The sequence below is a fragment of the Castanea sativa genome, chromosome 6 (assembly GCF_040712315.1).
Source record: "Castanea sativa cultivar Marrone di Chiusa Pesio chromosome 6, ASM4071231v1".
NCBI lineage: Eukaryota > Viridiplantae > Streptophyta > Magnoliopsida > Fagales > Fagaceae > Castanea > Castanea sativa.
In genome coordinates this window covers 15,395,563-15,423,297 of record NC_134018.1, presented here as the reverse complement: position 1 = coordinate 15,423,297, position 27,735 = coordinate 15,395,563, and the positions used below count along the sequence as shown (strand labels likewise).

Genomic DNA, 27,735 nt, shown 5'->3' with positions numbered 1-27,735 from the left:
TCTTCACAAAAATAGTTCATTACTTGATCGACTGAAGGCAGTGAGTAACAATGAAGTAGTTGACCTTGAACGGGATCAAAGTCATCAAGAAGTCCTATTATAAAATTATGGAGTTGTTGCTCACGATACTAATGAAACAAATTGGCTTTGAAGGAGACTTTTAAGGCGGGCTTGTAGAGGGCCAGTTGATTCTAAAGGAAAAACATTTGTGAATGAAACACAATGATGTGCTCCCTCAACTCTTGTGTGAGTTTGTATAGAAAAGCCATGAGCTGATGTAGTGATGTTCATTGGCAGCATTAAACTCAATATAGTGGGAAGTAGGAATATCTCACACTTACTCAGCTGTGTCATATCCTCTAAATTCCATGCTGACATATAGACCGAAGTGTTGTGCAGCTAGGAAATGATTTGAATGCCAAACATAGGAACTCAATTGCTTGTGTACATTTTTTTGATGAACCAATTGCTTGTGTACATATTTGAAAGCAAAACATAGGAACTCAAGATTTAAATTATCATATAATGTGATCATATGGGCTTCTTATTTTGCCTTACCAAGTTTTGCTTATTAGTTAATCATGTTAACTACATAAAATACAATATCACAAAGCAACTATTTTTGTGTATAACTAATCTAAAAAAATATCTCTTATTTTCTTTTCAAATGTGCATTATAGTTGATATATTTTTTAAAGTGCACCCATAAAGGCACATATCGATATTGCAGGGCACTCCACTTTTTTTCCCCCTTGCAAAATGTAATAAGCTTCTAGAAAATGTGAAAGATATGGTCAGAGGAGATACCAATTACAATCTTACTCGTCACATGGAAGACTTTTCTCATTATCTTCAAAAACATGTCATAGTTACAGAATAGTTTTCAATGAAAGACACGATTTTAGTTCAAAAAAAAGTGTAACAGGCCAACAGGGTGTGTAACAAGTAACAAACGCTACCCAATTTTCAATGCCACGTGATGGAGTTGGAAAAGGGATCCTCAAATGACCAGGTTCATGACTCACATCGGCATCCATTGTACTCGTAATTTTGTATACTTCTCTCACTAAATAATGGAGGAACCTCTGGTCTACGTTCAAATTCCACCTTGACATTTCTGCATTTCATAGCAAAATTTTCAAGGCCCACTCTAAAGTTCGCCAGCAGGACCAAGGTGCCTGAAAGTGAGTTTATTTTCGAAGGATCCCATTTGTAGCAGTTCGCCTTTTGTTGCATTTTTACTGAAAGATTAGATCTAATTTCAGCGAAAAAAAAGGGGGTTCCGAAGTGCCAAATACTTTCTATCCGTTTGCTCAGTGTAAACATATACGATGAAGGCCCTGAGTTGCAACAAATAACAGCTTGCTCTTAAATAAGCACGCCTTCTTGAATCATCTGTTTCTGCCTTTGCCTATCTAGAATTCATTTAGCTTGTACTTGGATACCTGTAAAGAGAAAAGTCTCATATTCTCCTAGAGAAAGTTTACATTGTGATAGAATGAACAAAATACGCCAATGCATATTCCATTCACTGCAAAGGGATTGTATTATATGTTACTTTCTCTGAACATAAAGGCACACATTTAGACAATGATTGTCTTTAAACCTCTTTTTGTGTATTATTTCTTTTCCTGCTTCTTAAGATTCTCTGCTACATTAGACAATCTCACTCCAAGCCATTCCATTAGAGATGGTGAGACTTTAGTTTCCCCTGGTAGAACCTTTGAACTGGGATTCTTCAGTCTAGGTAATTCAAAAGGCCGATACTTGGGAATATGGTATGGGATATCTACTGATGCAATTGTTTGGGTAGCTAATAGGGAGACTCCACTTGACAATAACTCAGGAGTTTTGAAGATTACCCATGAAGGAGATATTGTTCTTCTCAGCAACACAAGTAGTATTGTTTGGTCATTGAATACGTCAACAACTGCATCCAGTCCAGTTGTACAGCTCTTGGGTTCGGGAAATCTTGTTGTGAAAGATGGAAATGATAATAACTTGGAGAAACTTTTGTGGCAGAGTTTTGATTTTCCTTGCAACACATAGATTCCAGGAATGAAGATGGGAAAGAACTTTGTAACAGGTCAGGACTGGTTTTTAACATCTTGGAAGAGCACTGAAGATCCTGCTAAAGGTGAGTTTTCCTTAAGGATAGATACTCATGGGCTTCCACAGCTAGTTTCTATGAGGGGAGATAATAAAGAATAGAGCAGGGTCATGGAATGGCGTTGGTTATACAGGACGTCCTGCGTTAATACCGAATCCAGTATATGAGTCTAAATTTGTGTTGAATGAGAACGAAGTATATTTCCAGTTCAGACTCGTGAACAGTTCAGTCTTTTCAAGACTTGTATTTAACCCATCACGGACTGCAGGACGCTTCACGTGGATGGATCGGACACACAGTTGGGAACTCTTTGCTACATCCCAGGTAGATCAGTGTGAAAGTTATGCCTACTGTGGTGCAGACGCTATCTGCAATGCCAATGGCTCTCCAGTATGTGCATGCTTGGAAGGATTTGTGTCCAAATCTCCAAAAAAATGGTATTCAGTAGATTGGTCTGATGGTTGTGTTCGATGGACTCAATTAAAATGCAATGGAGATGGCTTCCAAAAATACACGAATGTGAAATTGCCTGACACATCTTCTTCCTAGTTTAATAGGACCATGAGCCTCAAGGAATATGAGGGATTGTGTATGAAAAACTGTCCTTGCACAGCATATTCAAATTTAGATATCAGCAGAGAAGGAAGTGGCTGTGTGCTTTGGTTCGGTATCTTGAATGATATGAAAGTATCCTCCCAGGGTGGGCAAGACCTATATGTAAGACTGGCCAACTACAAACAAGGTACTTTTTACTTCAGTTATTTATGCTCTGGATTGTGCTCTTTTATTATGAATTGAGGAAAAATTGGACAACTATATCGCTTGGTTTTCAATTGGTGGTTTTCTTTTTTAGAAGAATCGAATTGACTCAAAGATAAGAGCTCAATACAAGCACAAACTAGTGGTTGCTGGGCGGCATGCACAGTCTTGCACAGAAGAACCATAACAATCTCAGTATCTAGCTTCTATGGACAAACTAAACTTCCATCTTGTCCTAATTCAGAACAAACCATCAGGACTAACCCTTGCAATCACTAATTAATTTTCTTGCTAAATACAGAGAAAGGGATTCCCCTATACAGCCTAAGAATCTTTTTAAAAATGAGTTACTATAGTTCCCCTTAAACACCAACCAGCTCTAACTTCCCAATTAATAGCTTGGATTAAAATGTTCACTGATTAGGGTTGACAGACTATTATTTGCGTGTCTTTGGGGTGAAGGGGGGCCAAGTGGGAGATACGAACCAACATTGTAAAGCATAAAGAAAATCTGTTGGATGTTTGATTGAAGTCTGACACAACTGCAAGCTCGAGAACTGAAATAAAGTCTGAAAAGTGCAGTAGTGGTTGCTGTGCCATAGGAACTAGGATTTCATGTTATTGCACCCTACTGCTTTATCCGCCTTATTGGTACCATTTATCTTTCCTATTTAAGGTCAAGATAAATTTTTTTTTTATCAATTAGACTTGGCAAGCTACATGTATCTATGAAGCTAGTAATAACAGCCACATACATGTTCATTTACTCATCTTCCCATTTTCAGATAATACTACAAAAAACAGGGACTCCAGCAAGATAAGACAAGCAGGAAACATGGTTGCCTCTTCAATACTAGTCATTGGATTGATGTCATATGTGTGGAAGAAGAAACTTAGTTTCAAAGGTAAATCTTTAAAACATGGACTGGTAATTTCTGATGAATGATACATTTAAAACAAAGAAACATTACATTGAAGGTCTTAGAAATGCATCAGATTAGGTGGTTAGTTGATTCAATAATACCGTTCAAGTTATTCATGTCAATCCATATCCTAATATTTCAGGAATCACAAAGAATGATTACAACAATGAAGGTGGGAATGAAGAAATGGAGTTACCCATATTTGATATGATGGCCATAGCAAATGCCACCTGTAACTTTTCAAGCAACAACAAGTTGGGAGAAGGTGGTTTTGGACCTGTATATAAGGTTAAAAAAAATCCTAACTAGTTATTCTATCTTTTTTGGCAAAATTTCCTAATCTTTGGATTTTTAGGGGACACTGAATGGGGGGCAAATGGTAGCTGTAAAGAGGCTATCTAATAATTTGGGACAAGGACTGAATGAGTTCCAAAATGAAGTTCTATCAATTGCTAAACTACAACACCGCAATCTTGTAAAGCTTCTCGGTTGTTGCATTCATGGAAATGAGAAGATGTTGATCTATGAATATATGCCTAACAAAAGCTTGGACACCTTTATTTTTGGTTAGATTATTTTACCTTTTGCACTCCATGACATACATGTTAAGTATTGTCATCTTTCTTCAATGAAATGGCACTAACATGTGACATAAATTTTGTCAGATCATACAAGAAGCACATTACTAGATTGGCATAACCGCATCCACATTATTTGTGGCATTGCCAGGGGGCTTCTCTATCTTCATCAAGACTCTAGACTTAGAATTGTCCATAGAGATCTCAAAGCAGGCAATATCCTGCTAGATGATAATAAGAATCCAAAAATTTCAGACTTTGGCTTGGCTAGAACATTTGGGGGAGATCAAACTGAGGCCAAAACCAAAAGAATTGTTGGAACGTAGTAAGTACATTTAAACTTCTTATATGGTCAATACTACATTATTTTTTAAGCTTCTATTACTTTGCAATGGCTTTTTGTAGTGGTTATATGTCTCCTAAGTATGCGGGGCACAGAAAGTTCTCAATCAAGTCCGATATCTTTAGCTTTGGAGTCTTAGTGTTAGAGATAGTGATTGGGAAAAGGAATCAGGGATTTTGTCAATCAGACGACCACCTCAATCTTATTGGTTATGTAAGCGTGAAGAGTTTTATTCTACTAATTCACTTTGTTGACTAAAGTTTCAGTTTTAAGTCATGTAGTCCCTCTAAGCAAATTGTCCAATGACATGCTTTATCAATCATATACAAAGCCCTGGTTATTCTTATAATCCAGAAAAATAGTCATGGATAAAAAGTATTCCTACATAGAAATGAAATAGAAGTCCAAATCAACCACTGATATATATGTTTTGACCTGTTTAAGGCCTGGAGATTATGGATGGAAGATAAGGCAATGGAATTGATTGATAAATCATTATGCGACATGTGCACTTTATCTGATCAAGTTCTACGAAGCATTCATGTGGGCTTGTTATGTGTGCAACAAAGACCAGAAGATAGACCAGATGTGTCATCTGTGATTCTAATGTTAAGCAGTGAGATTTCATTGCCTAAGCCTAGTCAGCCAGGTTTCTATATGGAAAAGACTTTACCAACAAAGCATGAACCATGTTCAGTCAATGAAATTACTATCACATTAGAAAAGGGACGGTAAAATGTCATCACATTGTTCAAGACTAAACAGCTTTAGTTTATAGCAAGGGAACTCTTACTCTAATGTTTCTCATCAATCTAATTATACTTTACATGCGCAACTGGATCATGTCTTTCAAGCTGAACCTTCTATTATGTGTGGGTACTTGTTCTATTAATTCCTTCTATATGCATACTATAATATTACATCTAATTTAGTGGAAATGACATTAAATAATGGAATTCTTTATTTTTTTTGCTGAATAAATAGTTAATTTACTGCAAAACTAAGAGCTGCAATCCAGTTTGTGCCTGGGGCCATCTTGATCCAAAGCCTGAATTATCGATGGCGATAGATTAGAGAATTATCAAATAATGGAATTTGATAGTTTGATGAACCGTATATGACCATAAAAGCCATGCTATTATGATTTTTATTATTTTTTGGGATCTCGGATTTTGAGAGTTGAAAGTAATACCCTTAAAAAGCTTCTTTATGAAGAAAAAAAAAAGTAAATTAGTCACAAACTAGTATGATGCATGGGAAAGCTTTACATAAATGTATAACTTAATTTTATTTTTCTCAAGTTGAAACAATTTAAGTTCGTTTTTTTAGGTCTCTACCTAACCTAATGGCTAAAGCCACAGCTACAAGGATGCTCAAGACAAAGCCAACTAAAACCAAAACTGGTGAAGAAATGGAAAGCACCTCGAAGAAAATAAAAGATAGCAAAATACGAAATGAAACTCAGAAACAAAGAAAACTGTAGGTTATAAGCAGGTGATTATCAATATAGCAAAGTGCTTGCCATTATTATAGAAGATTAGTAAGTTGCTCATGCAATACATGAATAATGATGTAATATTTTATATAAGAAGGTTTTGGAGAATGTCGTACATATATTATAAAGAAAAAGTAAACTAATTTAATAATTAGAGCAAATAAACATATACATTTTGAGATATTAAAAATTAATTTAGTAGTAACGTATCATAAAGATCAACCTCCTCGAACTATATAATGAGTCAATGGCAAAGCGTTCTTTATCACAACAATGAGTTAAAGATTAAAAATAAAGAGATAAACCACGTATAAAAGAAAAGGCAACAGTGTAACAAAAAATATGAATATTTTCTTCAATATTCCTCCATAAGCATATTTTTTATTAGAATTATTATTTTTTGCCTTTGTTTTTAATACTAAAATGGTGGGTATGCTAAAAATCATCAAGAAGAGAGAAAGGTATGGTGTAAGCTCATGTAATTAATTATAGATTAATGAGATAATAGTAAAAATAAGTTAAATGCTAAATGCAAAATTAGAAGCCACATAACAGAACCTCATGCATTCATGCATGAGGTTTCTACTTTTATATTGATATTGATTATCATAAAATGTAACCATATCTCCCTTCAAACCTTTGATCGATCAATTTGCCATCTATACGTATGCAAAATCCCATATCTAGAAACATCAAATAGAAGGAGCACATAGCTCAAGAATTAATTTCCCATATAAATAATCAAAACAAATTCTAACAAAGGAAAACAAAAAGGATATATTTTGTTACATTATATCCAAAATTAAGAAATAACATTAAGTATAAAGTTGGCTCCAAACATATTTGGAGCTTTGAGCTCCAATCACCAATAGGAAGATGACATTTGTCCTTATGATATGCAATGCACATTACTCACTCGAAAGCCTTTTCCTAATAACCATGATAAGCTATTTGAGAGGTAAATCTAATGGGAGATATATCATACAGTTTTTAATAAGAAGCAAACATGAAAATCCAAAATATAAGACAATAACAACACGCACTTGAGGAAGAAAGAGTAAATTACACCAAAGTCTCTCTTTTATTATTATTATTATTATTATTTTTTTTTAAGTAAGAAAGAAACACCAAAGTCTGTTAAAACACAAATTTTTTTCACTCCATATATAAACACATTTAGACATGTATTTATAATTTTATACCCTTACGGAATCAGAAATTCAAAACAAAACTGCTTTGTTTAAACTTTGAATCAATATGAAGTTTTTCTATAAAATTTTCTGGTTGCTACCAATCAGAAGACAATGAAGCAGCTAAAGTGAAAGAATTCCAGTTCATTTTTCAGTAATCAACTTTTTTTTTTCTTTTTTGCTTTCCTTTTCTACTGAGAACAAATGACTAACCAAATCAGTAACTCCAATTTGCACTCTTTACAAGTGAGAATAAAACTCGCAAAAACTTCATGACTCAAATTCCAAAACCAAAAACCAATAAGCCTTGGGCCTCAACTTTCCCATTGGCCTAAATATAGCTTCTGTACAGAACGTTGCTTCTTTGCTAGCCCGATACCCACGAAGCCCACCACGATAATGCCACGGGTACAGGGCCCAAAACTAGTTGGACCTCAAATCCTAAAGCACCAAGCGTGAATCCATACTCTATCATGCCACAATCATGATCCGGGTAATCCTCGTCACCCCACCAAAAAGCCAGGAAGCACTACAAAGCCAGCTACAACATGAGCCGTGAAGATGAATGTCCTACTTGGTCGGGGAATGCAATTTCCCGAGGAGGTGAGTCCCAGTGAGCTTGGCGAAGCCTAGAGAGTATCGTTGCCAAGCAGTCCATCCAGCGGTGGAACTAGTTCCCATGCTACTCTCACCACCTCCCACTCCCAACTAAACACCCACTTAAGGGTAATAGCATTGGACCTCTCCTCCCACTCACTATGAAAACAATCATAACCTCTCCACTCCCTAGGGCTATAAATAAGAGATGGGAATTTAAGAGAAGGGGCTGGCAATTGGAGAGCAAATACTGAGGAAAGAGGGTAATCGTTCTGAAAAAGAGAGGGAGAGTAACTCTGAGAGGACAAAGAACAAGGGTATTTGGGTGCCGGGCATAGGACCACCCATTGTAGGAAATCCAAAAGCCCACAAAATAAATAAATTGTGAGCCCACATAGAAGTTGGGCTTGTCAGCTCCTTTTTGGGTGCGCACAATTGGCGCCGTCTGTGGGAAACTCCTACGTAGCTATGGTTTTATCATGACACACCTAGGAAAATGTCTGGGAGTCGACGAGGGAGTTATGCTGAAAGTGGTTATGGAGGGTCTTCGCAGGGGTCCACATGGCAAGAGAGAAGGTAGAAAAGGCATGAAGACAGGCAGCATGAGGAAGCAGAGCAGTCCGGGCTCGGAGAAAGATCGTTTCAAACACTCTAGACAGCGTCCGACGCCTCAGGGCACAACCGCGATGACAGAAGGGACCAGGAGCTTGAGCAGAGGGACTAGGAGCTTGAGCGTATACGTAGGATGGTGAGGGATTTGGAATTGGAAGCAAGGGGTAGACGTCAGAGAAGGGACCATGAGGAACGAAGGGAAAGGTCGGCTAGTGTGGGGAACCATCGTGCAGCAAGGTCCCATCAATCTGGGTCTCATCGACACCGCGATCGTTCAAGGGAATATGCGGACCGTGATTCAACTTCCCCAGATGGGGGATGACCTCGAAATATGGCCCTGGATGTAATGAGCCGAGCGTTGCGCCAAGCTGCCCGATCACCATTCTCAAGAGATATTGAAACTGCACCTATGTTGACCAGATTCACAAGGCCTCCGTTCAACTCTTACAACGGAAAGACAGACCCGGTGGCGCATGTAAGCCACTACATTCAAATGATGTTTCTGCATGCTCAAAATGAAGCGTTGATGTGTAAAGTTTTCCCTTCAAGCCTCGGGCCCACTGCCCTGAGGTGGTTTAACGGATTAAGGAAAAGGCTCGATCCACAGCTTCTCCGAACTAATCCAGGATTTTGGTGTAAGATTCATGACTTGCAACCGAGTTCTGCAGCCCGTGGACGCGTTGCTGTTGATGAAAATGGGGGCTGGGGAGACCCTCCGCAACTATGCTAACCGATACTGGGAGTTGTATAACGAGATCGGAGGGGGGAATGAAAAGATTACGGTGAGCACTTTCTGCATGGGGTTGCCCGAAGATTCCGGACTGAGGGAATCGTTGACGAAGTGACCTCCCGAGGATATAAGGCAGTTGATGAGGCATATCGAAGAGTATAAGCGGTTAGAAGATGATTGGTTGCAAAGCAAGGGGAAGGCCTCGGTCATAAATCATCCTCGGAATATTGATTTCCAACCCAGACCCCGAAAGGATCTAAGGATTCAAGAGCCCAGGCCAGGAATTAGAGAAGTTAATGTAGCTTTCAAGGAGCCGGTGCACAGGATCATCGATCGAATAAAAAACGAGCCGTATTTTAAGTGGCCGAACAAGATGAGGGGCGACCCATCGAGGAGAAATCAGAATTTGTATTGTACATACCACAAAGATAAAGAGCACACCACCGACCAGTGCAGAGTATTGAAAGACCATCTAGAACAGTTGGTGAATGAGGGGCATCTGAAAGAGTTTCTGGTGGCAACAAGAAATCAGGAGGCCAGGCAGGCAGATCGGCTACGTGGGAATCCTCTTCCACCCCCTCTGGGAGTAATAGAAGTCATCCATGCAGTTCCAAAGGGCGCTCCAGCGTCTAGGACAAGGGGGATATTGGTCGTGGTACTGATAGAAAGTTGCGCGAGTGAAAATTCTCCCGGGAAGAAGCTGAGGTACACTAAACAACCCATTGCATTTGATGATGATGATATGGAAGGCACCACTTAGCCGCACGACAATGCCTTGGTAGTCACGGCCCGTGTAAGAGGTTTCATAGTAAAAAGAATAATGATAGATCAGGGGAGCGGTGTGGATGTAATGTACCCTGACTTGTACAGGGGGCTTGGGCTAAAGAATGGAGACTTATCCAAGTATGATACGCCATTGATGGGGTTTGATGGCCATATGGTAATTCCAGAAGGGCAGATTTCACTCCTAGTCAGCATGGGAGGTAAGGAGGTAACTGTAACGTTCATAGTGGTCACTTCTTTCTCGCCATACACGACAATCCTTGGAAGGCCATGGATTCATGACATGGGGGCCATGCCGTCCACCCTGCATGTAAAGGTCACGTTCCGCACCGAGGATGGAATCACGGTGATAAAGGGCAATCAACAAGTAGCCCTACAATGCTTAGTGGCCGCAGCCAACCGACAGACTGGGCAAAGGGAGTCTAAGAAAAACCCCTTATAGCAACTATAGCAACCCCAAGAGGAAGTGGGGGCTAGCTGTGCCGAGGACCTGGTGAAAGTGAAGATTCTGCCTGATTGTGAAAGGAGTTTCCTGATAGGGGCAAGCTTGAAAGATGAAGAGAAGGTGGAGTTGTTGCTTTTCCTTGTACAAAACGTGGACGTATTTGCTTGGAGTCCATATGAGGTGCCCGGGGTTGACCCAGAATTTATAGTTCACAAGCTTAATGTGGACCCTTTATACCCTCCTAAGAAGCAGAGGTCAAAGAGATCGGCTAAAGAGCATGTCGAAGCCGTCAGACAAGAGGTGGGGAAGTTGAAGGAAGCTGGGGCCATAAAAGAAACGTTCTTTTCAGAATGGCTTGCAAACACTGTGGTAGTAAGGAAGAAGAACGGTAAATGGAGGGTCTGTGTTGACTTTACTGACTTAAACCGAGCATGTCCAAAGGATCCATTCCCGATGCCGAAGATCGATCAATTAGTAGATGCAATGTATGGGCACCCAAGGGTGAGTTTTTTGAATGCTTTCCAGGGGTATCACCAAATTGCCCTAGCTGCCGAGGATCAGGAAAAGACTGCCTTCATAACGCTTGATGCAAATTACCATTACACTGTGATGTCGTTCGAATTGAAAAACGCGGGAGCCACTTATCAACGAATGATGACGAGGATGTTCAGGGATAAGATTGGGCATACAATCGAGGTGTACATTGATGACATGGTAATAAAAAGCAGACAAGAAGGGCGACATATTGACGACCTTAATGAAGTATTTGAAATACTCCGGCGATACCAGCTGCGTCTCAATGCCGATAAGTGCACTTTCGGTGTGGGAGCCGGCAAGTTCCTGGGCTATTTAATCACCAAACGGGGCATCAAAGTTAACCTCGATCAAATTGAAGCCGTGAAACGTCTCAACCCTCCAAGCAATCCGAAAGAGGTTCAAAAATTGACCGGTATGTTAGCTGCCTTTAACCGATTTATTTCCAAGTTCGCTGATCGGGGACGAAGAATGTGATATGGCCTTCCAAGATCTAAAGGATTATCTTGGACGAGCATGCCACGAACGCAGTGCTGCTGAAGAATAATGGCATACAGCTACCAATTTACTACATAAGCAAAACATTTGTTGACGCCGAGACGAGGTATTTGCCGCTAGAGAAATTGGTGTTGGCGCTCGTGCACTCTACCCGAAAGTTGCCCCATTACTTTTAGGCTCACACCATCCACGTTCTGACAAAGTATCCTCTACAATCATTGTTGAGGAGATCTGACTTTACGTGAAGGATAGCTAAATAGGGGACTTAGCTGGGTTCTTTTGACATTAGATACAGGCCAAGGAACTCAGTGAAGGGCCAAGTACTCGCAGACTTCATTGCTGAGTTTTCACTGAAAAGTACAGAGATGGTCTGCCTTGTAGGAGTCAACCCGTGGAAGGTATTTGTGGATGGCGCAACCAATGCGGTAGGGGCAGGAGCTGGAATTGTAGTCATCACCCTGGAAGGGATAAAGCTGGAACATTCATTCAAATTGAGCTTTAGAGCCTCTAATAACGAGGCAGAATATGAGGCTCTACTGACCGGACTGAGAGTTGTCTCAGACTTGGGAGCGAAGGAGATGGAAATCTACTCGGACTCCCGGCTGGTAGTTAACCAAGTGCAGGGTTTCGAAGCCAAAGATCCCCGGATGGTTGAATATCTGCAGGTGGTGAAGCAGACTATGGGTTACTTCTCAAATGTAAAAGTGGAACAAGTCGCCAGAGGGCAGAACCGTCACGCCGACTCCTTGGCCATATTAGCATCATCAATAGCCAATGAGGTGCCCCGATTAATCAGGGTGGAATTGGTGGCTGAACCGAGCATAAGCGTGAGGACGGAAGTTTCACAAGTTACCACTGCTGTGAAGTGCTGGATGGACCCTATAGTCGAATTTTTAGCTGAGGACCGAATACCAAAGGACGAAAAAGAAGCGGCCAGAGTATGACGGAGCGCTTCTCGGTATTGGCTATCTACAGATCAGAAGTTATACCGAAGGTCTTTTGAGGGCTCGTATCTGCAATGTCTGCACCCAAGCAAAACTGAAGAACTACTGACCGAACTGCATGAAGGCGTGTGTGACAGTTACGTCGGTGGACGTTCATTAGCTCACCAAGCAATGACTCAGGGATTTTGGTGGCCACAAATGCAGAAAGACGCCATCGAATATGCACGGAAGTGCGAGCAATGTCAAAGGCATGCCCCAACAATCCACCAGCCTGCCGAGAACCTGAATCCTGTTAGTAGCCCATGGCCTTTCGCTCAATGGGGGCTGGACATAGTTGGACCTTTTCCTCGGGCAACGGGCAACCGAAGATGTGTACTGGTAGCAGTGGACTACTTCACAAAATGGGTAGAAGCGGAGGCGCTGTCGAACATCCGAGATGTTGATGTTAAGAAGTTTGTATGGAGAAACATCATAACGAGATTTGGGGTGCCGGAGTCTCTCGTTTCGAACAATGGTCTATAGTTCGACAGCAAAGCTTTTCGTGAGTTCTATAGTAACCTCAGCATCAAGAATCGGTATTCTACACCGGCGTATTCGCAAAGTAACGGCTAGGCTGAAGCCAACAATAAGGCCATCGTTAATAGATTGAAGAAAAAGTTGGAGGGCACCAAATGTAAATGGGCCAAGGAATTGCCAAGCGTCTTATGGGCATACCGGATAACTCCGAGGAGATCTTTGGGAGAGACACCATTTTCTCTAACTTTCGGAGCAGAGGCTGTCATTCCAGCTGAGATAAACCTATGCATCGCTCGAGTCGCAGGATTTGCTCCAGCCGAGAATGAAAAACTGATGTTCGGACAGCTAAACTTGTTGGAGGAGCACCGCAAAGCAGCAACCATTCGGCTGGCAGAGTATCAGCAGAAGCTCACCCAAAGGTACAACAGAATCGTGAGGAGAAGGGAGTTTACGGTGGGAGATCTAGTGCTTCGCAAGGTTGTTGGGAATACACGAGACATCAATGCTGGGAAATTAGCCTCGTCCTAGGAAGGGCCCTATAGAGTGACTACCATTGCAGGTGTAGGAGCATACTACTTGGAGGATTTGGAAGAAAAACCGCTTCCTCGGCCATGAAACGTTCACAACTTAAAGAAGTTTTACCACTTACCAGATATACACCAGGGTGTAAATTGAATGTAATCGTGCATATACGTTTTATATGTTAATATGATGGTATTTATTCATGCAGACGCATTTGAATCCATTGCTGTTAATTTATTATTGCCGATCAACAAATAAGGAGAAAGTTGAAGTAGGCCAAGGCAACTCGTCTTACGCTAAGGACAGAAACCTATCCTCGGTTCGATATGATGGAAATATGCATGTGCGCAGCGGAAAAAACAATGAATCTACTTCATTCATAAAAGGTAACATGTACTATATAAATTTCAGAATTTAAGAACAAGAGAGTGTACCTTGGAGCGGTCAAAACCAAAGATCAGAAGCGCTTAGGAACACTTTCAATCTTCACTCTAATTCCACTAACGCCCAAGATGTGTGGTCTCTCAATCAGTTCCAAAGGAAGAAATGTCAAAGGGTCTAACACTAACATGCACCATTTCACAATAGTGTTCTTACAAAATTCTCTACAAAAAATTCTTTATTTTTCTCTATTTGTGTCTAACCGATTATCTAATTGGGCTGGCCTTTTGGGCCTTTCCAATTAGGCTTAAGTGTGTGGCTTGGAGTAGGACAAAAAAGGACCAATAAGACACTAGCTCCAATGGGCCTTGGGCTTTTCTGTCAACTCTTAACAAGTTCAAAGTTATCATTAATTATATTTAATACCACTCTATAAATATAGTTGCACTCTAGGCCTTATCTATAAATTATATCCCAAGACTTTATTGTATATGCAACCCCTTCATAAAATATTCGTAGTAACACAAAGTCATGAATGTAGACTGCCACTTTGTAAATTACTACATCTTATCCTTGAGTACCCGGTTTAATCCTTTAAGTTATTCATCATATATTTATGTAATCCAATTTCATAAATATATACTCTGGTAAGTATTTACTAAAATAGTTAGGCCTAACATTCTGTATAACAACCCATTAAACTTATCTCAAGGGAATATTTTGTATCTCCGTTAAGAGACTATGAATTCCATCTTGAGAATATATGTTCCATCAACATTAAATGTAGTTGCCCAACGTACTGAGATTTTGACCGTTATTCTAGATCTCACTCTTGATATATCAAAGAAACCTACACCTCATGATCAAGTCCATTATTCTCTCAGGATTAAGAGTTCATGCAAATATAAGTCGTGAGTTTATTATTCATTTGACAGTCGTTGGAAGAATAATAAATCTCACACCGGTCCAGTTCAATATGTTTTAACTCTTAAAACATATCAACTAAAAATCTTCATTTTCATGATCAAGACAAATCATCTTAGTTGATATGTTATAGTCTTCGCAGATGAAATGCCCAATTTCATCACCAACTACGAACTAAAATTCTGAGTTTACAAAGAACTTGTGATTTATATCTTCTGTGACTTTTCACATAAATCACATACTATACATTTCATGGACTATATGATAATGTCTCAATATTCATGTTACAATTATTTTTAGATAATAACAAAATAATTTTATTAAACACAACATTAAGTCATACATAATGTCATACATAATGTTATACAATAGGATTTAAGGGCACACATCCTAACACGATATTCATCACCGAGCAAGTGGAAACCTTAAGCTATAATATTCTAAGGACAGAAACCTGTCCTCGGTTCGATATTCATCACCGAGCAGGTGGAAACCTTAAGCTATAATATTCTAAGGACAGAAACCTATCCTCAGTTCGACATTCATCACCGAGCAGGTGGAAACCTTAAGCTCTAATATTCTAAGGAGAGGAACATGTCCTCGGTTCGATCTTCATCACCGAGCAAGTGGAAACTTTAAGAAACTTCTTATCGGTTCGATTTTCATCACTGAACAAATGAAAACCCTAAGCCGGAACATCCTAAGCCTGGATGAACCTCGATAGAAGCTCCCAGCCACCGTGAGTGAGAAAGTAAGGTATAATGAGCAAATTAACCATAATCATGTGCAAATTCGGCAGTTATCAAAAAAGCATGGATGTATTTAAAAGTAGGGGCAGGGGAAAGGAGTAAAACGCACAAGTCTCCATCTCAACAAGATTAATTGAAACCATTCAAAGGCTAAAGAAATTGTTTTATCGCCACAGCCCGGCGACCTAGGCTTACCAAACATAAAACCAGTAAAAAAAAAAAACTGTCTTCACGCAGCGGGGTCGATAGGTGGAGTCTGAGTAGTAAGTTGCCCGGGAAGGTCCTTGGCTGACTGAGCTGTAAAGGGGGTCTGGTTTTGGGCATCTTCAGTTTCGATATGAACATTACTCATGCTTGGTGTATCCTCATACTCCCGCTCTAGATCCCCCATGCTTGGCATATCCTCCTCATCTTCAGCACCGGCTCAACTCTGAACCGGGGGGGAGGGGTCGGATAGGGAATCTGCTCCGGATTCCACAATGGAGAGTCCTCAACCACTCCCATTGCTTGAAGGGAGGCCAACCACCCCTCCCTGAACCCATGATGCCGGGCTTGGAGGATAATAGGCTCCACCGAATCTTCTGCCGCTGTGAAACCCGCGTTGTACCATTTATCCTCGCAGGCCTCAAGAGCATCTTTTAAGCCAGCAGTCAGGTTAGCTTGGGCCAAATTTAGGCTATATGCTGTTGCAAGTTTAAGCTCGGTCTCTCCTAATTTGGTCACAATATCTGTTAGCTTCTTCTCTACAGCCAATCGAGCCTTCTCAGCATCTATTGCTTTTCTTTCAGAAGCAACGGCAGCTTCGCCCTTCTCCTTGACCTTAGTCTCGGCAACAGCCTTTAGCGCCTTCTCCCGATCAATGACCTCGGCCGCCTCTTTTAGTCTCTCATCAATGACGTAAGTCAATTGTGCGGCCTGAGGATGTAACGGCAATAGAGCGACAAGAGTAAAAAGATACCTACATATAGCAGCTTGTAAAAAAGAGGAGACAGGAAATTACCGCGATGGTGTGCCATTGCAACCGCCTAGCTAGCAACTTGTCGTCACCGTCGGAGAAGAAGTGAACATCCTCGGGCAGGAGGAGGCCTTGCGCCAGACTCTGAGCAACTTGCCCCCCTTCGCCCTGTGCCCATAACCAAACATTGGCGGTCGCCGGCAAAGGTTCGTCGCCCAATCTAAAGACGGGCTGCCAACCAACCTCGGGCTGGGAAGAAGATGCCACATTGGTCCCGACCTGGGCCGCTAGTTGAGTAACGCCCATTGTCTCCTGGATCTTGGACCCACTTTTTGCACGGGGCGGGGTCTTCGGTGGAGTGTCACCTAGGACGGGAGTGGCTTTCTCGACAGCGCGTTTCCTTTTTTTGCTTTCACTAGCGGGAAGAGCCTGACAATTTCTTGGGGGGGTTAAGGTTGAGCCACGGGGTTGGCCCCAGACAAAAATCGAGCAAGGGTCATCGTTCTCTGCTTCACCATTTTCTCAGCTGGGCCGGATTTGGCGCTCGAAATGCCGATCGGTTCGGCTGCCTGGACTTGGGCTTCGTTCCCCTCGACGGGAATATGTCCCTGCTCTCTGAGAGCCCGGGAAACTCGTTCGGCTAACTCATCCCTGACCGAGGCAAGGTCTACGGTAGTTACGTAGCAAGGACCGAGATCTTGGGTTTCGCCGATAGTGAACAATGGGGGGAGGAAGTTGGTGTGCCAGACATCAATATAAGACAACAATGGGCTATCTACTAAAAGGGCTTGGCTAAAGGATTGCCAAGTCTTGTACACGGGGGTACAACCAAGTATGAGGTGCGATGCTCAGAGTTGTCCATCGGTGTGAACGAATATCTCAGACCTAAGCACGAAATTTAGGTCTCTTACATTCACCACTCTAAGATCCTGGGTAAATACTTTACCGTCTACAACAAAGAAATACAATGGGTCAATGTCTAGATAAAAAACAAAGAGAGAAGGGAAAAACAAATTAGTGATCGGTACGAACCAACTTCGCGCTGCGAGAGGGGGCAAGGAATGTCACCAATAAACTAGTTGCCGCGCACCCGGACGAACTCCCCGGCAGAATTCCTGTTAGAATCAGGCAAGCATGAAATTAGCCGTACCCGCGTATCTCTGACTTTCAAATAATAATCGGTGTCCTTATTCCCACACAGACTGTACATGTAGTTTATATCGTGATGGTTCAATTTCAAACCATATATTTGATTCAACCTACTGACGCAACTAACTACCTAGTAAAAATTGGGAGGGAGTTGGTCTGGACACAAACCATAAAACCTTAGGGTATTGAGTAAGAAAGCATCCACAGGGAACCTAACCCCACCCTCCAAGATTGACATTAAAGGGAAAAAAGCGGTGTTAGAACCTCTAGAGAGAGCAATTTCGCTCTCATGGCAGTACGTCACATTCACAAACTCAGGGATGTTGAATGTTTGCCTAAAAGTGGCTAAGGACGCCTCAATGTTTAGAAGGTGAGCATAACCCATCCTAGACTTCGAGATTGAAGAAAGAAACTAAAGTAAAAGAGAGAGGTAGAAGACTTACTTTAGGCTCTAAGGAAGAGGCGTATTCTGGGCTGAAGGATTAACACGCAGATGAATGCTCGGTAGAGAGGAAACTCAGAGAATAAAGATCGTAAAAGTGAAAGAAGGATTCGGAGTAACTTATTTATAGGAACCAAGAGGGGAAGGGTTAATGCTGATTAATAAATGAGAAGCGGGAAATCTTGCAAATCCCCACATAAACTGCCACACGCATGTCGCCTCAGTTCACGAACCGTCAGGCATTGATGACAACTGTGACAGCGGTCACATACCACACGCCTTTTAAGGAGCACATTAATGAGTCTCTTGAACCGCCCTATGCCTGTCCGTTGAGTCTCTCAGATAGCGCTTGACTCTAATCCTTGACTCGTGCCCGAGGTCCGGGCACGAATCAAGGGAGGGCTATTGTACGGAACATTGCTTCTTTGCCAGCCTGATACCCACGAAGCCTATCACAATAATGCCACAGGTACAGGGCCCAAAACTAGTTGGACCTCAAATCCTAAAGCACTAAGCGTGAATCCATACTCTATTATGCCACGAACATGATCCGAGTAATCCTCGTCACCCCACCAAAAAGCCAGAAAGCACTACAAAGCCAACTACAACATGAGCCGCGAAGATGAATGTCCTACTTGGTCGGGAATGCAATTTTCCGAGGAGGTGAGTCCCAGTGAGCTCGGCGAAGCCTAAGGAGTATCGTTGCCGAGCAGTCCATCCAACGGCAGAACTAGTTCCTATGCCACTCTCGCCACCTTCCACTCCCAACTAAACACCCACTTAAGGGTAATAACATTGGACCTCCCCTCCCACTCACTATGAAAACAATCATAACCTTTCCACTTCCTGGGGCTATAAATAAGAGATGGGAATTTAAGAGAATGGGCTGGCAATTGGAGAGCAAATACTGAGGAAAGAGGGTAATCGTTCTGAAAAAAGAGAGGGAGAGTAACTTTGAGAGGACAAAGAACAAGGGTATTTAGGGTGCCGGGCATAGGACCACCCATTATAGGAAATCCAAAAGCCCACAAAATAAATAGATTGTGAGTCCAGATAGAAGTTGGGCTTGTCAGCTCCTTTTTGGGTGCGCATAGCTTCTTTCTCCAACTTGATTTAAGAAATAAAAATTAAAAATAATAGGAGGAACTCCGATCGAGTAGTTCTATCATTTAATTTTTAGGCAAAAATCCAAAACTAACCCTCTAACTTTCAGCCTATTTTATTTTAGTCATTTAACTTTTAATTTTGTCATTTCAGTCCTCTAACTTTCAATTGTTGTCAATTCGATACTCCGTTAGACCTTAGTTACCTGCGGCCGCTAAGTGAGCCAAAACGACGTGGTTTTGACTTTTTTTTTTTTTGTAAATTTTGGAATTAAAAGAAAAAAAAAAACTGTTATTAAAAAAAAACATTTAGGTGATGGAGACCGAGATGAAACCGAGTTGCAGAGAAATATTGAAACCGAGACCGAGATATTCCCATTACCTGAAATCAAAAACAAAGACCTGAAATCAAAAACAAAGAAATATTGAGAGAGACCGAGATGAAACCAAGATCGAGATATTGAGATTAAGACCGAGATGAAGGTGATGGAGTTCTGATATTGAGACCGAGTTGCAGAGATTGAGATTGAGACCAAGATCGAGATATTGAGATTGAGACCGAGATGAAGGTGATGGAGTTTTGATATTGAGACCGAATTGCAGAGATTGAGACCGAGATGAAGATATTGATAAGGTGTACTTCGTAGCTCCAGCGCCAACCAGTTCTTCCTTTTTCCCAAATGTTCAGTACTGTAATTGAAGGGTGTTGCAAGAGGGAGCTTTGGGGAAGACTCATTAGTGTCCGATTCCATAGAAATGGATGGAGCGGGCACAGGAGCTTCAAGCGGAGAGCAGAAGCCATCGCCTTCAATTTCAGGTACCATAGCTTTGATATAAGGTGATGGAGAAGCATATTCTGGAGAAAGAGAGTTGTCTGATCCATATTCAGGAGCCAAGGGTTCTTCTTCCCATAAATGTTTTTTTTTTTTAATAATAGTTTTTTAATTTTCTTTTAATTCCGAAATTTATGAAAAAAAAGTCAAAACAACGTCGTTTTGGCTCACTTAATGGTAGTAGTCAACTGAAATCTAACGGAGTACTAAATTGATAACAAATTAAAGTTAGAAGATTGAAATGACAAAACTGAAAGTTAGAGGAATGAAATAAAAATAAATAAATAAAAAGGCTGAAAGTCAGAGGGTCAGTTTTAAATTTTTGCTTAATTTTTAATTTTAATACTATTCAATCAAATCATTAAAAACCAAGCCCATTTTTTCTTAATCAGATTCCATTTTTTCTTAATCAGATTAAGGTGTGGGGTATAGATTTGTTTCATTTTATAGGTGAGATGAATTATTAAATATTTTAATGCTATAATTACCATTTTGATTCCTAACATTTGTTCCCATATTTTAAAATGTATCAAAAAATGCCAACAGAACACTCCACTTATTTTAATTTTCTTTGCAAAATTCAATAAGCTTTTATAAAGTGTGAAAGATATGGTCAGAAGAGATACCAATCACAGTCTTACCAGTCACCCAGAAGACTTTTCTTAACATCTTCAAAAACATGTCATAATAATCAGCCAATCAGGTTACTTGAACGGCCTGACAAATTGGATTGGGATAAAAAAAAAAAATTTCAATTCAACGTGATGGGTGGGTCTCGCAGAAAACCTCATTATAGCAAGTTGGACTGTTGTAGACTTGTAGTTGGAAAATGTATACTCAAATGAACTGATTCATGACACATCCCTTTCCATTGTATTTTAAAATTTTGTTTACCTTTCTCGCTTGATAATGCAGGAACCTCTGGTCTACGTTCATATTCCACATTTACATATTATTCTCTAAAGTCGTCACCATTTCATCACAAAATGTTCAAGGTCCATTAAAGTTGGCCGGTGTTTGAAAGTCCATTTTTGAGGAGTCCCTTTTGTAACTGTTCGCATTTTGTCGTTTATTTTAATGAAAGATTAGATCTCATTTACGAAATGCCAAATTCCTTCTATCCTTCTGCTCATTGTGTAAACATATGAGAAGGTACGAAGGCCCTGAATGACAACAAATAACAGCTTGCTCTTAAATAAGCACACCACCTTGAATCATCTGTTTCTGTCCTTGCCTATTTAGAGTCCATTAAGTTTGTACTTGGATACCTGTATTGTGATATAATGCATGAAATACGCCAACAATCAGTGGTGCATATTCCATGCCTTGCAACTTGCAAGAAAATTTGTGTACTATATGTTATTTTCTCTGGAAAAGAAGGCATACTATGAGACAATGATTGTCTTTAAACCTCTTTTTGTGTACTGTTTTTTATCCTGCTTCTTAAGATTCTCTGCTACATTAGACACTCTCACTCCAAGCCATTCCATCAGAGATGGTGAGACTTTAGTTTCCTCTGGTGGAAGCTTTGAACTGGGATTCTTCAGTCTAGGTGATTTGAAAGGCCGATACTTGGGAATATGGTATCGAATATCTACTGATGCAGTTGTTTGGGTAGCTAACAGAGATACTCCACTTTACAATAACTCAGGAGTTTTGAAGATTACTGACAAAGGAGATATTGTTCTTCTCAACAACACTAGTATTGTTTGGTCATCAAATACATCAAGAGCTGCAGACAGTCCAGTCCTACAGCTTTTGAATTCAGGAAATCTTCTTGTGAAAGATGGAAGTGGCAATAACGAGAACTTTTTGTGGCAGAGCTTTGATTATCCTTGCGACACACTGATGCCAGGAATGAAGATGGGAAAGAACTTTGTAACAGGTCAGGACAGGTTTTTAACATCTTGGAAGAGCACAGAAGATCCTGCTAAAGGTGAGTTTTCCTTACGGATAGATACTCATGGGCTTCCACAGCTAGTTGCTATGAAGGAAGATAAAATAAAGGATAGAGCAGGGCCATGGAATGGCCTCACTTTTACTGGAAATCCTCGGTTAAAACCGAATCCAATATTTAAGTATAAATTTGTGTTGAATGAGAATGAGGTATATTATGAGTACACACTCATAGACAGTTCAGTCTTTTCAAGATTTGTAATTTACCCATCAGGTGTCATGGGACGCCTCGTGTGGAGGGATCAGACTCACAGCTGGGAGACCTACTCTACATCCCAGGTAGATCAGTGTGAAAATTATGCCTATTGTGGTGCATATGCTATCTGCAATGCCAATGCCTCTCCAGTATGTGCATGCTTGGAAGGATTTGTGTCCAGATCTCCAAAAGATTGGAATTCAGTAGATTGGTCTGATGGTTGTGTTCGAAGGACTCAATTGGAATGCAATGCAGACGGCTTCCTGAAACACACGAATTTGAAATTGCCTGACACGTCTTCTTCCTGGTTTAATAGGACCATGAGCCTCAAGGAATGCGAGGGATTGTGTTTGAAAAACTGTTCTTGCACGGCATATTCAAATTTAGATATCAGCGGAGAAGGAAGTGGCTGCTTGCTTTGGTTTGGTATCTTGAGTGATATGAAAGTATTCTCCCAGGATGGGCAAGACCTATACATAAGGCTGGCCAACTCCGAACTAGGTACTTTTTACTTCCGTTATCTGTTCTCCTAGGATTTTGCTCTTTTATAATAAATTGAGGACAAATAAAACACCTATATTGCTTGGTTTTCAATTGGTGCTTTTCTTTTTTGGATGAATCAGTGAATTGACTCAAAGATAAAAGCACAAACTAAACCTCCATTTTGTCATAATTCAAAACCAACTATTAGGCCTAACCCATGCAATCACAAATTAACATTCTTGCTAAATACAGAGAAAGGGATTTCCATTTAAAGCACAAGAATCTGTTTAAACTTGAGTTACTATGGTTACCTTCAAACACCAACCAGCTCTAACTTCCCAATTAATAGCTTGGATTGTAATGTCCTCTGATTTTAGTCGACAGACTATTAGTGATTTTCAAAAAAGTTAGCATATGTTTACTCAGACATTTTTCTTTGTATGTTTCCGGGGTGAAGAGGGAGCAAGTGGGAGATATGAAAGAACATTGTAAAACATAAAAAAACTCTGTAAAATGTTTAGTTGGAGAAGTCTGACACAACTACAAGCTAGAGAACTGAAATAAAGTGTAAAAAGTGGAAACTATGGTGATTTTTGTGCCATGGGAACTAGGATGTCATGGTGTTGCACCCTACTGCTTTATCCACCTTATTTGTACCATTTATCATTCCTATTTAAGGTCAAGATAAATTCTTATTTATGATTATACTGGGCAAGCTGTAGGTATCTATGAAGCTAGTAACAATAGCCACATATATGTTCATTTATACCTTACTTCTCATTTTCAGATAATATTACAAAAAACAGGCACTCCAGCAGGATACGACGAGAAGCAATCATATTTGCCTCTTCAACACTAGTAATGGGAATTCTTATACTTGGAGTGATCTCGTATGTGTGGAAGAAGAAACAGAGTTTTAAAGGTAAAGCTATACGACTTGGACTGGTAATTTCTGGTGCATGATAATAGATTTACAACAAAGAAATATTAAATTGAAGGTCTCAGAAATACAACAGATTAGGTGGATAGTCAATTCAATAATACCAATCAAGTTATTCATGCCAATCCATCTCCTAATATTTCAGGAATCACAAGGAAAGATTACAACAATGAAGGTGGGAATGAAGATATGGAGTTGCCCATATTTGATATGACAGACATAGCTAATGCCACCTGTAACTTTTCAAGCAACAACAAGTTGGGAGAAGGTGGTTTTGGACCTGTATATAGGGTAAACAAAAACATCCTAACTAGTTAAGCTATCTTCTTTCAAAAAATTTCCTAATCTTTTGATCCTTAGGGTACATTGAAGGGGGGACAAGTGGTAGCTATAAAGAGGCTATCTAAGAATTCGGGACAAGGATTGGACGAGTTCAAAAATGAAGTTTTTTCAATTGCTAAACTACAACACCGCAATCTTGTGAAGCTTCTTGGTTGTTGCATTCAAGGAAATGAGAAAATGTTAATCTATGAATACATGCATAACAAAAGCTTGGACACCTTTATTTTTGGTTAGATTATTTGATCTTTCGTACTCCACTACATTCATGTTAAGTATTATCATCTTCCGTCATTGAAATTGCACTAACAAGAACCTAAAATTGGTCAGATCATACAAGAAGCACATTACTAGATTGGCATAACCGCATCCGCATTATTTGTGGCATTGCCAGGGGACTTCTCTATCTTCATCAAGACTCTAGACTCAGAATTATCCATAGAGATCTCAAAGCAAGCAACATTTTGCTAGATGATAGCATGAATCCAAAAATTTCAGACTTTGGCTTGGCAAGAACATTTGGGGGAGATCAAACTGAGGACCAAACCAAAAGAATTGTTGGAACGTAGTAAGTACACTTTAACTTATTATATTAACAACACTACTTTATTTTTTAAGCTTCTATTAATTTGTGATGGTTTTTGTAGTGGTTATATGTCTCCCGAGTATGCGGGGCATGGAAAGTTCTCAATCAAGTCTGACATCTTTAGCTTTGGAGTTTTAGTGTTAGAGATAGTAAGTGGGAAAAGGAACCAGGGATATTGTCACTTAGACGACCACCTCAATCTTCTTGGACATGTAAGCATGAAGAGTTTTATTCTACTAATTTACTGTGTTGATCAGAGTTTCATTTTTAAATCATGTAGTCCATCTAATCAAATCTTCCAATGACCTGCATTATCAATCATATACAATGCCCTAGTTATTCTTATAACCCAGCAAAATAGTCATGGGATAAAAAGAAGTCCAAATTAGGAATGAAATAGAAGTCCAAATCAACCACTGATTTGTATGTTTTTGACCTGTTTAAGGCCTGGAGATTATGGATTGAAGATAAGGCAACGGAATTGATAGATAAATCTTTAGGCAACAAGTGCACCTTATCTGATCAAGTGCTTCGATGCATTCATGTGGGCTTGTTGTGTGTGCAACAAAGACCGGAAGATAGGCCAGATATGTCATCTGTGGTTCTGATGTTAAGCAGTGAGAGTTTATTGCCGAAACCCAGACAGCCAGGTTTCTATATGGAAAAGGCTCTACCTAAAGCAGATTCTTCATCAACAAAGCTTGAACCATGTTCAACCAACGAAATTAGCATCACATTGTTAATGGGACGGTAAAATGTCATCACATTGTTCAAGATTAAAACCACTTTAGTTTATAGCAAGGGGGCTCTTTATCTAATGTTTCTCAGCTATCTAATTAGACTTTATATGGAACTATATACCATGTCTCAAACTGAACTTTCTATCCTGTGTTGGTACTAAATTCATTAATTCCTTCTTTAATATATGATATAAATTAACTCTTAATCACTCAAATTAAACATTCTATCCTGTGTTTTAATTTTGCTCCTCTTGTTGAAATAAATAAAGTTGGTTCCTTTAGGTCTCTACCTATTGGCTAAAGCCAGAGAACAAGATGCCCAAGACAAAGCCAACTAAAAGAAAAACGGGTGAAGAAATGGAAAGGTGCCTCAAAGAAAATAAAAGAGAACAAAATACAAAAGAAATTGATAAACATAGCAAGCTGTGAAGGTAAACAAGCATGTCAATATGAAGATAGCAATGTGATTGCTAATACTATAGAAAATTACCATTAAATGTAGCCATATCTCCCTTCCATCCTTTGCTTGATCAATCCACCCTCTATATGTATGCAAAAACTCATATCTAAAAACATCAAATAGACGGAGCACATAGCCCGAGCATTAATTTCCCAATAGTTGCATATAATCAAAATAAAATTCTAATAAAGGAAAACAAAAGACATGTATTTGCCTACAACAATCCCATAATTAAGAAACAACATTATTAGCCATGAAAAGTTAACCGAGAGGTAAATCTAATTGGATTCTCTCTTTTCATATCATTGATAAATTTATCCATTTGGTTAGTCTCAGAAATCTGGAATCCAGTTTGTCATTATTTGTAGTAATAGTGAATTGAGTATTAAGAAAACAAAACTGAAAGGGAGATATATAAAAAGGATGGAATTGAATCCTTACCCAAGCTCACAACAACAGCAATTGTCTCAATAGTTAATGTCCCTCTGGGGCGTGCATTGAGCATTTTCTAGCAAATGGAATGCAAAGAAGCTCCAATGAACTCTAAGCATGCAAAAACAAATCACATAATTCTAACACACATTTTCACAAACACGTACAATGCATAGACTTTTAATAAGAAAACATACATCAAAATCCAAAATCTAAGGCACAATAACAACACACAAAAGAAAGAATAAATTATACGAAAGTCTACGGAATCAACAATTCAAAAGAAAATTTATTTGTTTAAACTTTGAATCAATATGCAGTTTTTCTATAAAAATTTTCTGGTTGCTACCGATCAGAACACAATGCAGCAGCTAAAGTGAAAGAAATCCGTTTCTTTTTTCAGTAATCAACTTCTTCTTTTTTTCCTTTTCTGCTAAGAACAAATGAGTAACTCCAATTTGCACTCTTTACCAGTGAGATTAAAAACTCACAAAAACTTCATGATTCAAATTTATAAACCAAAAACCAGTACTCCTCGGCTTTCTAATTGGTCCAAATACCGGTTTCCTTCTGCAACTTAGAAAAGAAAAAAGAAAAAGAAAATAGGATAGGAGTAGAACTACTCGATTCAATTTTTTTTTTTTTTTTTTTTAATTCCAACTTACTGTCTATCCAATCAAATCAAGAAATATCGTGCCCCTTTTATCTAAATCAGATTAATTTTATTTTATTTATGTACTTACTTTGGGTGGAGAGAGAATAGACTGGTTTCGTTTTGCATTTCACATATGAAATGAATTTTTTATTATTCAGCAAAAACATGATTTTTTTTAATTAATATATTTACCATTTTGAATTTTTGATCCCTAACATTTGTCCAATATTTTAAAATAGTCGAAAAACTTTAAATTTTAGGAAAATTGTAAATTACACTCCAATAATTTTAGAGTGATTGGATTTTACACTCCAACAACTTCATGCTAAAGTTTCATAATTTAAGGTATAAAATCCAAGCACTCCAAAACTTTAAATGGTAAAATCTAAATTTTGATATGTTAGGATATACAATTCAAACCAAGGTAGTCAATCTCGTATCAAAAGTTGTATCGATTTGGCCAGTGAAGCGATATATTTCGGTACCGGTCAATATTGATGTACCGTTACGGATTTACCGCTATTTTATATATTTAATATATATATATATATATATATATATATATATATATATATAAAAACTAAATATTTTTTACAAAATAAGAACAACCTGAAACTTAAAATCTGTTGTAAAAATATTGTAAAAATATTATGTATATAACATTTTTATTTTTGTTTTGGTACACTTATCTCAATTTTCAACTACCACAATTGCCAACAAATTGTTAATAACTCACATTTTTTTCACCTACACTCATCCTCTTTTACTTTTGCAATTTATCTTTCTTTATCTTTATCTTGATTTTATGTCCTCCACATGATTACCTCCACTGA

The 27,735-nt window shown here is 39.3% G+C and overlaps 1 protein-coding gene, 1 long non-coding RNA gene and 1 pseudogene across 3 annotated transcripts; 2 read left to right on the top strand and 1 right to left on the bottom strand.

Moving 5' to 3' along the window:
* Positions 1–813: 813 nt before the first annotated feature.
* LOC142641183 (uncharacterized) lies at positions 814–26,784 on the bottom strand. Its single transcript, XR_012845320.1, has 3 exons — positions 26,257–26,784; positions 25,846–25,921; positions 814–1,445 (listed from the first exon to the last, which is right to left on the bottom strand). It is a non-coding gene; the product is annotated as an uncharacterized LOC142641183 (long non-coding RNA).
* LOC142641182 (G-type lectin S-receptor-like serine/threonine-protein kinase At4g27290) lies at positions 1,576–5,463 on the top strand (annotated as a pseudogene).
* On the top strand, positions 21,220–25,497 carry LOC142641181 (G-type lectin S-receptor-like serine/threonine-protein kinase At4g27290). 2 transcript variants are annotated; one of them, XM_075815585.1, is made up of 7 exons: positions 21,220–22,768; positions 23,538–23,672; positions 23,836–23,981; positions 24,063–24,261; positions 24,360–24,597; positions 24,677–24,827; positions 25,061–25,497. In XM_075815585.1, the coding sequence occupies exons 1-7, from the start codon at positions 21,403–21,405 to the stop codon at positions 25,367–25,369; spliced, it is 2,544 nt and encodes an 847-aa protein (XP_075671700.1). In that variant the 5' UTR covers positions 21,220–21,402; the 3' UTR covers positions 25,370–25,497. The 2 variants fall into 2 exon arrangements, with proteins under 2 accessions (XP_075671700.1, XP_075671698.1); XM_075815583.1 differs by having other exon boundaries at positions 24,051–24,261.
* Positions 26,785–27,735: the final 951 nt, after the last annotated feature.

What these genes read in the sequence shown, in the direction of transcription:
- LOC142641181 (XM_075815583.1), top strand. Translation starts at nt 21,403, where the DNA reads ATGAAATACGCCAACAATCAGTGGTGCATATTCCATGCCTTGCAACTT. An exon ending in CTTGGACACCTTTATTTTTG is followed by an intron (nt 24,262 to 24,359) that starts GTTAGATTATTT and finishes AAAATTGGTCAG; the next exon opens with ATCATACAAGAAGCACATTA. An exon ending in AAAAGAATTGTTGGAACGTA is followed by an intron (nt 24,598 to 24,676) that starts GTAAGTACACTT and finishes TGGTTTTTGTAG; the next exon opens with TGGTTATATGTCTCCCGAGT.